The sequence below is a fragment of the Sarcophilus harrisii genome, chromosome 3 (genome assembly GCF_902635505.1).
Source record: "Sarcophilus harrisii chromosome 3, mSarHar1.11, whole genome shotgun sequence".
Lineage (NCBI taxonomy): Eukaryota > Metazoa > Chordata > Mammalia > Dasyuromorphia > Dasyuridae > Sarcophilus > Sarcophilus harrisii.
Window position 1 is genome coordinate 237,586,890 of NC_045428.1, and position 16,280 is coordinate 237,603,169.

The window sequence follows — 16,280 nt, forward strand, 5'->3', positions numbered from 1 at the left end:
TTCAGCCTATCATCTGAATAATTATAATAAATAACAAACTTGTTTATAATTATCTTTTAAGTGCTATGGTAGATAAACTGCTCCCCTTAGAATCACAGCAAGACAAATGAGGGACAAAGAGTTGCTGTTGTATTCCTGGATAAGGAAATTAATTCCTCTGTGCTCTCCCAGAAAATGCTCTAAGTTGCAAAGCAGATGCCATCCTGCATAGGCAAAAGGAATATCCTTACTGACAATATTCTTATTACATCAAAGAAAACAAAGAACAAGAGGGAAAGAGGTACTTATCTCTCTACCAAACAATAGGCTGGGCACATACAGAATGAAGCCTAATTCCTGATAAGATAGCATAGAATTTGGAAGTATACATATGACAGTCATTAATACTTGAAATTGTTACCTCTAAAAGCATTACAGCTATGGGAAAACACACACACACACACACACACACACACACACACACACACACACAAAATGTACACATGCAAAAGAATTCTTATATCAACAAATATTTACTGGGCATTTACTATATGCATGACCCTGTGGGGATACAAAGATAAATGAGATTAGGGACTTTTCCTTAAAGACTTTACTAGTAAAGGGCAGCCTGGGATGCCGGAGGTCAGTAAACAACAGAACTTATCTACAGACACTCAAGCCGACTGAGCCCTTCTACATTCTTAATGAAAGGAGAGAAGAAAGAGATCTGGCAATCTATGAGGTCAGAAAGACTGCTGATGAAAAGGAGAGGAGGGAATCTCTCCAAGCTACTGCTACTTTTGGATATTGGTTAAGAGTGATTAAAGAAAATAAAATTTGTAGCAGAATCATCTCTGTTGCTAAAACCGAAACTGATGATATACAAATTCTCCCTCACTTTCCCGAATGTGCTACTACCTTCCTAGTCTTTGGTTTTCAAGAAATTCCTTTTTTGGGGGGGAGGTGGGGATGGGTGGGGAGACTTGATTTTAAATAAACTGATTTCTTCAAATACGTCTGTTTTGTGTACTTCAGATGATAACTACAGGATTTGTATCTAAACAAAATGAGATATTATTGATTCATATTTTAGAAACAGGAGGAAAGATTATCAATTATGAAGGCAAAGACTAAGCCTGAAATAGCATAAATGTGGAAAGGGAAGAGAAAGCTGAAATTTCTCCTTTCTGAGAATAGTTGCTTCAAGTACCTTTAATCCTTTTGTTCCTTGGGAGAAGACTGAATGAAATTTATAAGATAGAGAAAGCTACACCAGATGAATAAGAGAGGAAAAAGGAAAAAAAGAGAAGGGTTGAGGGAATTTGGCCCACATAAGAACGAGAATTAATCAAAAATTAAAAACTAGTTTGCTAAGTACAAACACCTCTTATCCTACAGAACTGGTTTTTAAAAAAGAAGAATAAGAAAAACTCAAATAATTTCAATCCAAAATAGAATGTAAAGATTTCAGGAAAGATATGAAATAATAAAGGGTTTCAGAAAAGTATTGGGATCACAGAATGCTACTATAAACTTAGGATAAAAAGAAGATAATTAAAATAGAAAGAGAAGTTGGGGAAATCTTCCTCTCAAAGGTGAAATTTTAGTTGGGCTCTTGAACATGAGTGCAGGCCTGAGGAATAAGCAAAGCAGAGGGCTAGATCTGTAACATGTACATGGTGTTTCTCCACAATAAAGTATAAGCTCTTGGAGGGCAGAGATTATTATTAGTTTTTGGCTTTTGCATCCCCAGAACTTAGTACCACTGTACATGACATACTTAATGGATACTTTTTGACTGAATGAAGGGAAGAGGAAGGATGAGAAGAGAAGAGAAAGGAAGTATTTATATAGTGCCTACTAAATGTCAGGCACTAAGAGCTTTTACAAATAGCAGTTTCCTTGTTGCTGCTTCAGGCTCTGACAGCACACTTACCCCTACTTCCATCCCACCATTCTGTGGCAACAAATAGAAAACCAATTCTGCCCACCTATACATGGAAATGAAAGTATAGGGCAGTGAAATAGCAGCTCTTAGAAAATTAAAGAAGAAAAGGAAGCAGAGAAGGATGCCGGCATGGGTGGGCGACTGTATATGTCTGAAGGAAAAGAAACCAGCATCCAGCTGGGATTGGTTCTGGACCTTAGAAGTCAGAGCCATGGAAAAATGAATTCCCTACTGTGAGAGAAGGTGAGCCCCTGGAGAATATGCTATCAAAGTAAGTTGAATAATAGGAAAAAAAAAATAATTCATATTACGAATGACCTCAGAAAGAAGAAAACTCAGTTTTAACTAGATCACAAGAAAAGATAACTTTCCCCACTTGTCTGGAGAGATTGGAAGTTCGTGGTATGGAACATTGTATATATCTTCATATTTTTAATGTATTGATGTTAAGCTAATGTTTTGCTGATTTTTTTCTCTTCATAGTATTATTTGTTGTTATATGGGTTGGCTCTCTGGAAGATGGAAGAGGAGGAATACAGAAGGGAATTTGGAAAATGAAGAAACAAAAGATAAAAGTTTTTTTTAAAAAAGATTCTTTCAAACAGTTTTAGAATCTGATGTAATATATTAAATTTTAGATGGTGGAAAAATTGATGGAAAATTTCAAGACATGCCTGTTTGATGTTAAAATGCAACAACTTTCATTTCACTCCTGTTTTAACACTGGGTCTCTGCCAAAAGATATGAAATAAAAGCACCATAAGAGGAAGTAATTTTAAAAATACACTTTAATTCATTAAGCACCTATTACATAAACAGCATTCATATATCAGATCACTAACTTCTATTAGGCAGTATAGCAACCATAAGAAAAAAATGCTCTTTTCCATCTTTTGCATCAGTACTGGATTTTCTCCAAGTGATTTGCCATTACTTAAGTTTTATATAGATAAGACAAGAAGGAAGTTGAATCAAGAATTAATCAGAACTTATTAACCCACTTTATGCAGAATGGTTGAAAAAAGGAAGGCTGGTTAGTCAGGAGAAGAAAAGAATAAGGGAAGAAATGATAGCTAAACTAAGCAATTAGGATAAATCAGTTCTTAGTCTTGCCATCCCCTTATTAATAGTTATATATTCATGTATATATACAACACATCTTTCTACATATGAAGATAATATACATATATATTAAGTTGACTAAAAGTTTGAAGTACTTATATATGTACAGCATGGTTAAGTGGATGTTTAAAAAAGGAATGAATTTGAATATAATTTCTAGAGTTCTTAAATGAGACTGATTTTTAAAAATTACTTCTGTTTGCAGTCTCTCTGAGATATTCTTCATTTTATGAGTTGGTTCTCTGAGAGGGAAAAGATAAGAGAGGAAAAGTAGAGAGAAACTTAAAAGATTTAAAAAAGTATTTTAAAGATAAATCTCTATTCTACTTTGAGTTTTCAAGGCATATCTATCTATGTATCTGTCTTATCTCAATTAGTGATCATTATGGAATTATTCCTCAGGTTTGATAATTCTGGTTAAATTCTGATAATTCTAATTTATGTATTTAGAAGTTATATTATTCTTGATCTAATATACTATCAATATGAAAAGTCTGGTCTGGTTAAATACTGCAAAAAATTGTATGGCCCATAATAAGTCAAAATATACATCCCTTGATTTCAGAAAGGCCTGGAGAGACTTACACAAACTGATGCTGAGTGAAATGAGCAGGACCAGGAGATCATTATATACTTCAACAACAATACTATATGATGACCAGTTCTGATGGACATGGCCATCCTCAGCAAGGAGATCAACCAAATCATTTCCAATGGAGCAGTAATGAACTGAACCAGCTACGCCCAGAGAAAGAACTCTGGGTGATGACTAAAAACCATTACATTGAACTCCCAATCCCTATAATTTATGCCCACCTGCATTTTTGATTTCCTTCACAAGCTAATTGTACAATATTTCAGAGTCTGATTCTTTTTGTACAGCAAAATAACGTTTTGGTCATGTATACTTATTGTGTATCTAATTTATATTTTAATATATTTAACATCTACCCGTCATCCTGCCATCTGGGGGAGAGGGTGGGGGGGGTAAGAGGTGAAAAATTGGAACAAGAGGTTTGGCAATTGTTAATGCTGTAAAGTTACCCATGCATATAACCTGTAAATAAAAGGCTATTAAATAAACAAATAAAAAACAAAACAAAACAAAACAAAATATACATCCTTAATTGTGGGGAGGAACTTTTGAAACTGAAATATTGCATAAGTTTAGTTTCATTGTTGAAGTTTCATACCTAAATTAACTTCACCTCAATATCAGTAATTACTATAGTTTTGATGCTAAATTTACCTTCTCAAACTAGAACTTCCATTAGCCCTCTGATTTAACTTTCAGTAGAAAGATAAGTTTTAGAATATAGAGAAAAAACTGTTGAGCTAACGGCAGGAAATCTGTTTTAGAGTCAGAGTAAAGTAAACTGGACAATCTGTGGACAGTGGTAAAGGACAGATACCTTTAATCTAGAATTTCCAAATGAAAATATTTCCTAGAAGCTGATGACTTAATGAATAAAACAGCTAAACCCATGATGACAGAATATGAAGTCTGCTGTTTACATGAACATTCAATTCACTGAATGTTACACATAAGTATTTGATCAAACCTTTACTATATATTGCAGTACCCTGATTGCACTAGAGTTAAAAAAATGTCTGAAAAAAATTAAACATGATGGTATAACTGACTGGAATATCTGGAGTTGATTGCCAAGGTCAGACTAGATAAAGGAAGTTTTGTGTTTTACAATACTAATAATTGTTATTGTATTAATTTTATTGTAGTATTCAACGCTTCTCAATACTTGTATTTGCCAATGCAAAGGTCTATCAAAAAATATAAAAGGGGGGAAAAAGAGAGTATATAAAACAGTGTCAACAACAAAACAGGATGAGGGACCATTAACGATTTCTTTTTAAATGTACCCAAGAACATAAGGATGAAAAAAGAAAGTCAAATAGAAAGATGGCAATTAATTAATTTTAATGTTAATTTAAAACATTAAATGTTTTTAATCCTAAAGCATTATAGATTAAATCTCACAACACCCAACTTAGAGATTAATCAAAAGAATATGTGTGTGTGTGTGTGTGTGTGTGTGTGTACGACTAAATTATATATCAAAATGGTAAGGTAAGGAAGATAGAGGATAGTATGTGATTTATCCTAATCAAATGAATGGTTTACAAAGAAAGAAAAATAATTCCCATCATGTCTTAGGAAGATGAAAGCCTAAATGAGAATGAGTAAAAAGGCAAAGAGAGGTACTGAAAAAAAGGGGAAAGAACTCTTTGATTCAGCAATACCACAATTAAGTCTGCATCCCAACGTGGCCGTAAAAAAATGGAAAAAGACCTTTATGTACAAAAATATTAACAGTAAGTAGGTCTTTTTGTTAGTGGCGAAGAATTAGAAATTGAAGGAATGTCATCAAATAGGGAATAGCTGAACAAATTGTAATATATGAATGTAATGGAATACTATTATACTATAAGAAATATCTGGACATATTTACATGAACTGAGATAAAGTGAGATTAGTAAAACCAGTAGAACACTGTAAACACTGTAGCAACATTTGTGCAATGATTAATTATGACTAACTCTTCTCATCAATACAATATTCCAAGACAATTCTAAAAGACTCAAGATGGAAAATGTCATCCATATCCAGAGAAATAACCAATGGAGTCTGAATGCAGAGTGAAACATACAATTTCCACAATGTTTTTTATGTTTTTCCCCCCCCTTTCCTTCTGTTTAACAACCTGATTAATATGGAAATGTTTTACATGACTGCATATATATAAAATCTATATCAGATTGCTTACCATTTTTGGTAGAGAAAAAGTAAAGAAGAGAGGGAGAAAAAATTTAGAACTCAAAATTTTATTTAAAATGAATGTATTTACATCTAATTGGGAAAAATAAAATATTTTTTAAAGTAGAGAAAGAGAAGACAATCTTGTTTTAGTGGTAGAAGGTGTTATCATTATTGTATGCTCCTACAGGAGAAAAGAAACAGTGTGTGATGTGCAGGGATTTGGAAATTAGAAAGATTACTAATCCTACCACAAGAGAAGGGAATCAGATCTCCTGGGAGTCAACTGACAACCGGCAGAGTGGGAGGACATGGATTTAGTGAAGAGAATTTGAAAGAAACAAACTGAACAAGGGAAGAACATAGGTCAGGAGTAAAATGCATGATCAGGTATATGGGAAAATTCCTACTCTTTGAAAATATACTCTCAATAACTTGCAGAAATTGGTCTAAGGGAAAAAGTAAGATTTTCAATACAATATTATAAAGACTACTTAGAAGGAACCTTTGAAGTTGTAATTAGATGAGGAATATAGAGAAAGATCATGAATAAGTAAGCATAAGGACTGCAAATCAACGAATAAAAGTCTAGAATAGATAAAACAAAAGAATGAAGCATTTGAAGGAAAGAAATGTTTTTTTTTTTTTTTTTAGAAAAACCAGAAATGAAATTTCAAAAACAAGTTGAAAAGGAGCAAAGAAAGAAATTCCACTTGAAAACCTAAGTAAGAAGAAAAAAAAAAGAATTAAATAACTAGATAAAAGCAAACAAAAATTTAAAAAAAGACTAATAAGCAATATTCTGAAACTGGGGAAGAGGCAATAAATAGGATGGGAGGTGAGAAAGAGCTGAGGTTAAGGGAAAGAAACCCATAAAAATATGGTTGCCTTAAAATAGCTCAAGCAAAAACAACTGAAGAGACACTATACAGTATTTCAGAAGGATGAGTGAAAGTATTCTAATTTGTGTTAAAAAAAAATAAAAATAGAGGCCAATGAAAGAAAATATAAACCTAATTCTCATAACTTTATATAAGAATATATTAAAAAGTTTAATAAATGAAAAAGAATGGCAGAATGGATGAGAAAATAAAACTCATCAGATGCTTATAACAATCATCTTTAAAAGAAACAAAAAGAGACAAAAATAAGGAGCTGGAAGAATCATCTTTAAAAGAAACAAACATAAGGAGCTGGAAAAATAAAATTTACTCTGTATCAAGAGAATCCAAAAAGCAGGAATTTCAATCATGTATTAGGCAAAGAAACAACCGCACCCAATCAGAATCCTTTAAAACACAAGTATAGTCTTCATTATCCAAGATAAGGAAAGATAAAACACAAAAGGAAAAATATAGGCTAAAACTATTAATGAAGTGATTCACAAAACTTAAACAAATTCTTGTGAAGCTAAAGTGAAAAATCAAAAAAAAAAAAAAAATTCAGTATGACCAAGTGAGAATTATACCAGTGATGCAAATATGGTTTATTAGGAAAATAATCAACATAATAAGTGAAATATCCCAAATCACATGATACTCTTGGTAAATATTTTTAAAAAGCCTTTAACAAAGTATAATACATGATAGTAATTGTTTTATTATTAATAATAATAGCTGGAATTTATATAGCCTCTACTATGTTCCAAGTACTACGCTAAGTGCTTTCCTAATCTTTCATTTGGTTCTTAAAAGAGACCTGGGTTATATATACTACTTATTATATCCCTACTTTACAGTTAAGGAAACTGAGGCAAACAGAGGATCAGGGTCATACAACTTGTAAGCATCTCAAGTCACATTTTAATCCAGGTTTTCTTGACTCCAGGGCCAGGGCTCTATTCACTTTGCCACAGAGTTGCAAAAAATCCAACAAAATATATAGACATAGAGGGACCCTTTTGTCAATAGCATAAGAAGTATCTACCTAAAACAAAAAGCAAGCACCTTTTTTGCAATGGGGAAATCTTAATAAATATGGGAGTAAAGCAAAGATGCCATTCTTTTCATTATTTTTACATAGTTCTGGAAAAAAAAACAGGCATCAAGACAAGAGAAAGAAATTAAAATCAAAAAGATAAGGAAAAGACAAAATAGTCTTATTTGCCAATATGACCCATTACTTGGAAAATCTACTAATACTAATTTATACAATTAATAGTTTCAGCAAAATTTTAGGCTACAAAATAAACCTTCAAAATTAACAGCATTAATATGATAATTTTCAAAAACTCAAAAGGAGAACAAGGGAAATTCCATTCTAAATAACTGCAAAATAACAGTAACAACAACAAAAATCAATCTACCAAAGCAAAGAAAATAGCTTAAATTGCAAACTGCTCTTTAAAGAAATAATGAACAACTTTAATTGCTGGAGAAATATTAAATGCTCATGGTTGAATCATACTAATATGATGAAAGACTAGCAATGCTAATTTACATTTAATGTCACATCAATCATTATCAAAAGTATACTTCACAGTAATTTATAAAATAATAAAAAAAATGAAAACAGCTAGGGAAAAGGGAGAAATATCTTCCAGACCTCAAAAAGAGAATAAAAATCAGTAGTTTTTTTTAACAACCATCAGGTACTGGTTAAAAAAAACAACAGAATTAGATCAATGCAGTAACCCACACAAAGGAAAATCAGAAACCATGTAACTCAATATCCCACTGCTTGATAAACTAAAAAAACAAATTACTTGGGAAAGAATTCTATTTATCTCCAAATTGCTGAGAAAACTGAAAAGCATTCTGATAGAAAGGAAACTTACACCAACATTTTATATTACATTTCACAATATATTATGAATGGATATTTGACCTTACTATTAAAAAAAATAAGAGAAACAAAGCATATACCTCTCAAAGTTTTAGATAAGAGATATATTCTTACCCAAACAATAAAAAGAAGCAAGTATGCAGATAAAATAAATAACTTTGAATACATTAAACTAAAAAGTTTGTGCACAAACAAAAATTAATGCACCTCAGTTAGAAGTGGACAAATGGGGAAAAACATCTTTATATCAAAATTTTCTGATAAGAGTTTGGTAATTATGACATATAAACAATTATATATAAACATACATAAAACACATGTATATATATATATATATATATATATATATATAAATCAAAGGATCTATAAACTATTAACAATTACATGGAAAAAATGCTCCGAATCAAATGTAATGTAATCAAAACATTTCTCAGATTTTATTCCATATTCTACAAATTTGCAAAACAGATAAAAAGATGGCAAGAGTCAAGTCAGAAGGATTGTGGGAAATTAAGTACACTGTTGCATTGTTGGTAGAATTGTGAATTGAAAAAAATTTTTCTTTACAAAGTATTTTGGAATTATGCAAAGAAAATAGCTAAAATTCATGTTCTTTGCCCCAGAGATTCCATTATTCAGCTTATTCTCCAAGAAAGCTACTAATATGAAGAAAATGCCTATGCACCAAAATATTTATAGCAACACTTTTTGGGATAGCAAATTAAAAATAAGTAAAAAAAAATGCCTGGAGAATGGCTAAACAAATTGTGGCATATGATTGTAAGAAATACATTCACATGACTATGCTGTAAGAATCAATGGATATAATGAAAAGAGAAGCCTAGAATGATCTACATGAACAGATGTAGTGAAGCATGTATAGCCAGAAAATTCTATCTACAATGATTACAATAATATAAATGGAAAGAAACAGCTATATATAAATCAAAATTTATTATTGCACAAAATTATAAAGAATAGGTCTGGTTTTGGGGGAAAAAAAGGATATGGTAACTCTCACTATCCCATATCCCTTTGGAGAGGTGAAAGGTCCATAAGTATTGCACCTGCATTTATTTTCAGAATTTTTTAAATATCCATCATTAAGCACATATTTTTTCCTTTTTCTTTTAAAGAAATATGACTGATTATATGGGATGTCACTCTAAAAGAGGGTAGGGGACAGTTATTAGTCAAAATTGGTAACATAATAAAAGACATCAATAAAAACATTTAAAAAAACATATTAATTTAAGAAAATGTTAGTTCATCAAAAATTTTTCCTAAGAGAAACGATAAATTTCTTGTTTTGTATTCTATTTATATGAAATTGAAAGCTAATTTTCAGTAAATCAAAGTGAAGAATTCAGGAAAAATTTAAAATTGTATACTCTTACCTTCCATCTGCATAATCTGCATCTGCACCTCCCCACCAGACTTCTGAATCATCATCTTCTGCATCTGCAGAATCCACGTTGTCATTTTCATCAGCTAGTGGGCAACAAACAAACTCTACACCACGGAACTTGTCAATTCCACAAGGCAGCAACATACCATAGTTATGCAGATTCATGCTCTTTTCACTACAAGTCTAAAAAAAAATTTTAAAGAGTATGAGGAACAAAGAAAAAAATGTCAAATAATGACATAAGTATGACCAATGAAGTATGACCAATAGAGAAATGTTTCAGTAAGAATATTCCAAATATAAAAATTATATCAATAGAATAAACATGAACGAGGTTATTTACAAAATAACCCTTTAAGAAAGGAATTCAAGATAAGCTTTCTATGAAGAATGAGTTCCTTTCATTACTTTACTGGCAGAAATATAGTTCCAGGTCTGACACTAACTAGTTGTGTCATTGTTCTGGATTTCAGTTTCCTTATTCATAAAATGAGAGGACTGGACAAGACAAATTGCTCATAACCTTTTTTGTGTCATAGACTTCTTTGTTAGGCTAGTAGAGACTATGGACCTTTTCTCAGATTAATGTTTTCAAATAAAAAAAATACATAAGACTGCAAAAACTCAATCATATTGCAATAGAATTATCAAAATAATATATATATTTTAAAAGTACAAGGACACTAGATTTAGAATTTCTGGACTAGATGATCTGTAGGACCCTATATATCTTTAACATTCCTCAAGTCTATGATTTAAAAAAAAAAAAATCAATCCACATATCCCTTTACAGGGCTATTATAGAAAGCAGAGTTTCTATAATAAATATTGTAGAAATCCCTGTGGATATTGATGGAAAGAAATCCCTATTCAGAAAAACTCTAAAATGGAACTTATTTGATGTTTTTATGAATAATCATAACATTTATACTATCAGTGCTTTTTCCCCAGCAAAAATTTTGTTTTGAAATCTTCTTCCCACCTCAGTATTTTAATCAAGAGAAGCAATAATACAAAAATGAAGTAATAGTATTGAGAGGTAGAGAAATTGTATCTCAGAGCTAAAGGACTGCTCTAACTACTAACAGTGGTACATGTGTACATATTGTAAAAGGCATATATATGATGGTGTCAGCTTCACTTGATAAGTGGCATTAGAGATGTATGAAGACTACCTCTGTATTACCATCCCAATCTTACACAAATTGTATACTCTCAACTCTTTCAAATGTATTTATCTCAGAGGATTGACTCTATAGCAAAGTGATTGAAATGTAAGGAATATAAACCTTTTAATTGTCATACGTTGGAAGTTACAATGAGAGTGAACTATCTATGAAGATTACACCTTACAACTTTCAAATGGCTTCTACCTTATCACCTTCTTATGGCAGAGTTATCTGTCATGTCTGTCCTCTGAAAACATCTCCTAGGACACCCACAAGATAGCAACAGTTCAGTAGGAGGCAAAATAAACATTTTCAGTTTGTTTCTAATTTTTTGGTAATCAACTTCAATTTTTGTTTAGAGACTATCAAAAAAACCCCAACAAACCACCACCTTTAAAAAGTATAGCACCTTTACTTTAAGGTATTTAGCTTATTAATTAATTTTTAAAATTTAATTTATTAATTGATTTAATTATTAAGCATACAGAGTATATGTTTATAGTATGTGTATAAATATGTATGTTTATAAAATATGTATAAATACAAAATTTGCTATAAATTAAGTGATCACACTTGAGTAGCAGCACAAAATTTTCCTACTTCTTCAAAATTATGGGTATTTTGTTTATAAGATGAAAAATAAAACTTTTAATGGAGCTATATCTTGCTTCAAAGAAAATGGAAAAGTACAGTTTTATAGGAAGAAGGAAGAGCTTGTTAGTCTAATCGAAGAAATAAACACTAGGAATATAATTAAAAAATGAAAAAATTAGAGTATGACTTTAAGGTGCTTCTAATTTAAACTAAATTCATATAATCTGTAAACAGACAACTATTCCATAACTGAAGAAAAGGGAAACAATTAGAAAGCCACACAAAGCTTCAAATAGTAGGGGATAAATGAACTGAATCTTGAAAGAAGCTAGAAATTCTCTTTTACAGAGGGACTTCAGATATATGAGTCAAATGATTAACTGGTTACTAAAGTAACTAAAAAACTGGGTTCACATCCAGATCTCTCTCAATGGTCTGATAAAAGTAGCTGACTAATTTCAAGCTGCTAAAAGATACTATTGCTATATCTTAATAACAATGTGCTAATTAAAAGTATTTTATCTAAAAGATATTAAATAAAGCAAAAACTCCGAAAAACATTTTAAATCATTAAGCTTAGAAATCCATGGTAAATTTAAGACTACAACTTTTATTTTAAATACATATCACTTTAGACATGCAACACAACCAATCAATTGCGTCCTATTTTCCACAGACAAATAAGTTATTTACTATCTCTGGACATTAAAAAATATAATTATTTCCTCTAAATTGCTTCTACATGACCATTAAAAAGATAATACACACACATATATGTATGTAAATATGCCAAACAAACCTTACAGCTTGAAAATAGAGAAAAATTCACAAATTTTTACCTCTTTTGCAACAGTATGCCAGTGGAGATGAGTTTCACATATATCCATCCTTTCTTGGTGCAAGAATTTGCACTTGTCTGGCACTAAAAGAGCATCACTCACAAATTCACCAACTGGAAAAAAAAAAAAAAAGGAAAATAAAAGCTTAATTCTGCACAGTAATAAGCTTTTGAATTAAAAAGCTATAAAGCCTAGAAGAAATTTCAAGAAACTATCTTGTCTGTCTTCTGATTTTAAGAAATTGACAAGTTAAGTACCCACTGGATAACTATTTTCAATATAATTATTCTGCAGTGTCATTTGGTAAGTTTGTTACTTTTTAAAACCACATTATTAGTCAAAATATTTTTGAGGGCCTTATTTATATTTTTACAATTTTTATTTTTTTTTTTTAAAAACCTCTCCCTACATATACCAATAACACTTAAAAATTTTATGATAAGGAATCAAACGTGAACTCTGCTCTTCTAGGAACTGTACATTTTTTTATAAATTTTTTTTTTCCTGGATGGATTTAAACCCTTTTTATTTCAAAGATAATTATAACACTACCTAACTATAAAACAAATTGTCATTCACCTAACATAGGAAAATAAATACTGCTCCAAGATGTATTTAAATTAGAAAAGATGAATAAGACCTTTGCTATGCTTATTGGCAACAAAATAAGGAAAATATTAGCTGTACTTAGCTATGATTAGTGAAACTTGAGGTAAAATCTCTTGGAACTGTAATTTGTTATTGTTCTGAGTTTTGATTTCAAGTATGATGTCTGAATTGTCATTAAGTCAATAATCTACCATTTAAGGGGAATTGTGATGTATTTCTTAATGGGAGTTTGATCCTAAAAACTGCTACAGGTAAATGTCTATGCATGGAAAAGTTGAGAGGAGAACTCTACATATTTGGTAGTAGAATCTGCTTAGCCTCTTGACTCTGCTTCTCCACTATGTTATTTCCTTTCTGAACTTGGCTATGATACTTGTGAATAATGTCAAATTTTGCTGTATTATTGGCTGTTCCCAAATAAAGATTAACTATGACCCTTACTGGGAATCAAACAAAGGTAAGAAAGCTTTATCTTTGCTGTGCTTATATTAATCCAGTCTGGAGGGACAGCAGTTGATATTGTTATAAACACTTCTTTCTGTGTTTGGAAATTTCTATAACAATTCCCCATGAAGTAAAAATTTAGATGTATTCTCTCTCTGTCACACACACACACACACACACACACACACACACACACACACACACAAAATCTCTTCCTTCTCTCCTTCCCCCTGTTTCTTTCTCTCCCCTGACCAAAGTAGGGTTAGGACAATTAAAGACAGAAAAATGATGTGACAAAAATGTAAGTTTTACATTTTAATGGAGTGTGTTTCGCTGAGAAAGCAATAAGAATAATTATTTTCTTTGGGAACTAGGATGGATATATATATATATATATATATATATATATATATATATATATATATATATATATATATATACACATACACACACACACATACATACACATATGCATGTGTGTGCCTTTCAAATGTTTCTATTAATGACAAAGACAGGACAAGTATAAGATTAGCTCCATAAGATCTGAATTGTTTTTCATCACATGAAATAGTTACTGAAAGATTAAATATATGAGGTTGTTAGATCTTACTAAATCATTTCAGAGATGCCCTAGAAATGAGGCCTATTCAAAAATTTCCAAGGAAAAATATTTCCAAGGATCAGATGGCTACATGGAAAAACTAAGACTCAAAATGAAAATGTTTCTGACAAATGGAATTTTCATCTGTAACCTGATTTAATTTACCTATACCGTTTATTTAACTAGAATTGTTTCATAAAGGAATGTATGAGGTTATGATTCAGCTTAACTAAATTTGTTCAATTTTGTGACATAAGATAAAATGGGATTATATATTTGTGTTTTTAATAACTATTTTGGAAAATTCATGGTCATAATGTGTTCTTTCAAAATCTGGTAAGGCTCCTTGTATTGTGTAGCATACTTGTTTCCTGATAAACGTGCAAGTCCCGTGAAATACAACCCTAGATCTCTCGAGTTACCAACGAGAAATCTTCACACCAATCTGTGGTATTTTAATGAACTTCCTTTGAAATCTTAACCTGGTTCTCTGCTTCTTTATAAGATGTTGGGAAAAGTGGACCAACTATCTATTCACTACTAATCCTTAAAGTCTATCAAGATTTAGATGAGATGGCTCCACAGACTCAGATTACTTAGCTCTCTGTTTCTGTAATTGTTTTTCTTTCTAGTATAGGAACATTAGACTTAAAAAAAAAAGTGAAAGAGGGAAACTGTGAAAACTGGATTGCATTGTTGGAAACTAGCCCTTGTTAATTAGAGACCAGATTTGCTTAATGCTTTAACTTAGGCCATGCAAGAGATACTCCTGCCTTTCCCACAGAGTACTTCCTGGGGTTCCAAAGACTGATCCAAGAAAGTTAAGGAATTTCTTCCCACTGTACAGCTCAGTCAACCTAAGCCTTATCTGGAAACTGCTCTCTGGTGGCCAATCAGCAGTTTTTTCCTTGTTCTTTTTTGTATGAAAACAATACAATATGTAACTCAGTTTTGGGGGAGAGGACCACCTATTTTGGCTCTCTTCTCTGCCAGGCAACTTAATAAAATTCTTTCTAAATCTTTTTTGGGGGTTTGTTATTAACTGACACTGGCTATGTATCGGGAAACAGAGAAGGCAAAAAATGTGAAAACAAAAAGGCAGAAAACATAATTAATACATCCTTTACAAATTTTAAGACAATAAAAAGTTATTGATCACTATCTTCCTTTCATCAAAACATATGACAACCAAATCTCTCTGTTTTGCTGGATTTTTTCTGTGACCCCTAATGATATTAGGTTTCTAAGTTAATAACTTATGTCACCTCCCCTCCATTAGAATGTAAATATCTTATCCTTCTTTAGTCACTTAATGGTTGTTCTGATATTACTTTTTTCCCCCCATTTCTCTAAATTCTTGATTTATATTTCAAAATTTCTATTCACCTTTAGTGTTTTCATTAAGAATTCTTAGAAATTTGCTATTTCATTAAAGATTCCTTTGTTCCTCCTTTTAGATTACACTGAGCTTTGCTGAATAAGTTTTTCACGATTGTAAGATTTCATCTTTTGTCTTTTGGACTATCTATGCTCTGCTCTTTTTTAAAGGGTCAGCTGCTAAATCTTGTGTGATTTGACTGTAGCTCCTTGGTCCTTGAATTCTTTTTAAGTTTTGTAGTATTTTTTCCCCCTTTGACCTGGAAGGTCTAGATTGGGCTATACAATTCCTAGGAATTTTCATTCTGAAATATCCTTTAGGCAGTAATTAATGGATTGCTTGAAGAGAGTTGGGAAAGTTGCTTTTATGATTTCTTTTAATAGTATATCAGGGATCTTTTTTTGGTCATAGCTTTCTTGTAGTCCCATGATTCTTAAATTTTATGCTCTCATTTCACTTATAATATCATTTAAAACTTTTTTTTTTTAAAACTCTTGCTTCATTTCATATAGAAATTTTATTTGAATTTTAGTCCAAACTGTGTTTTCTCTTTAAGGCTTTTTGGGGGAGTCTTTTTTTCTTCTGAGTTTATGGCTGGGTATCCCTATCATCATCGGAGCTCTTTTGGT

General features: G+C 31.3%; 1 protein-coding gene across 4 annotated transcripts in view; it reads right to left on the reverse strand.

Annotated features, from left to right (window-relative positions):
* The window catches only part of APP (amyloid beta precursor protein), a 174,015-nt gene that overhangs the window by 94,562 nt on the left and 63,173 nt on the right, over nt 1-16,280 (reverse strand). For all 4 annotated transcript variants that reach the window (XM_031959244.1, XM_023500961.2, XM_012546749.3 and 1 more), the window contains exons 4-5: nt 12,620-12,732; nt 10,007-10,200 (exon numbers count right to left, since the gene is read on the reverse strand). In XM_031959244.1, coding sequence (XP_031815104.1) covers nt 10,007-10,200; nt 12,620-12,732 — 307 coding nt within the window. The remainder of the gene's footprint in view (nt 1-10,006; nt 10,201-12,619; nt 12,733-16,280) is intronic.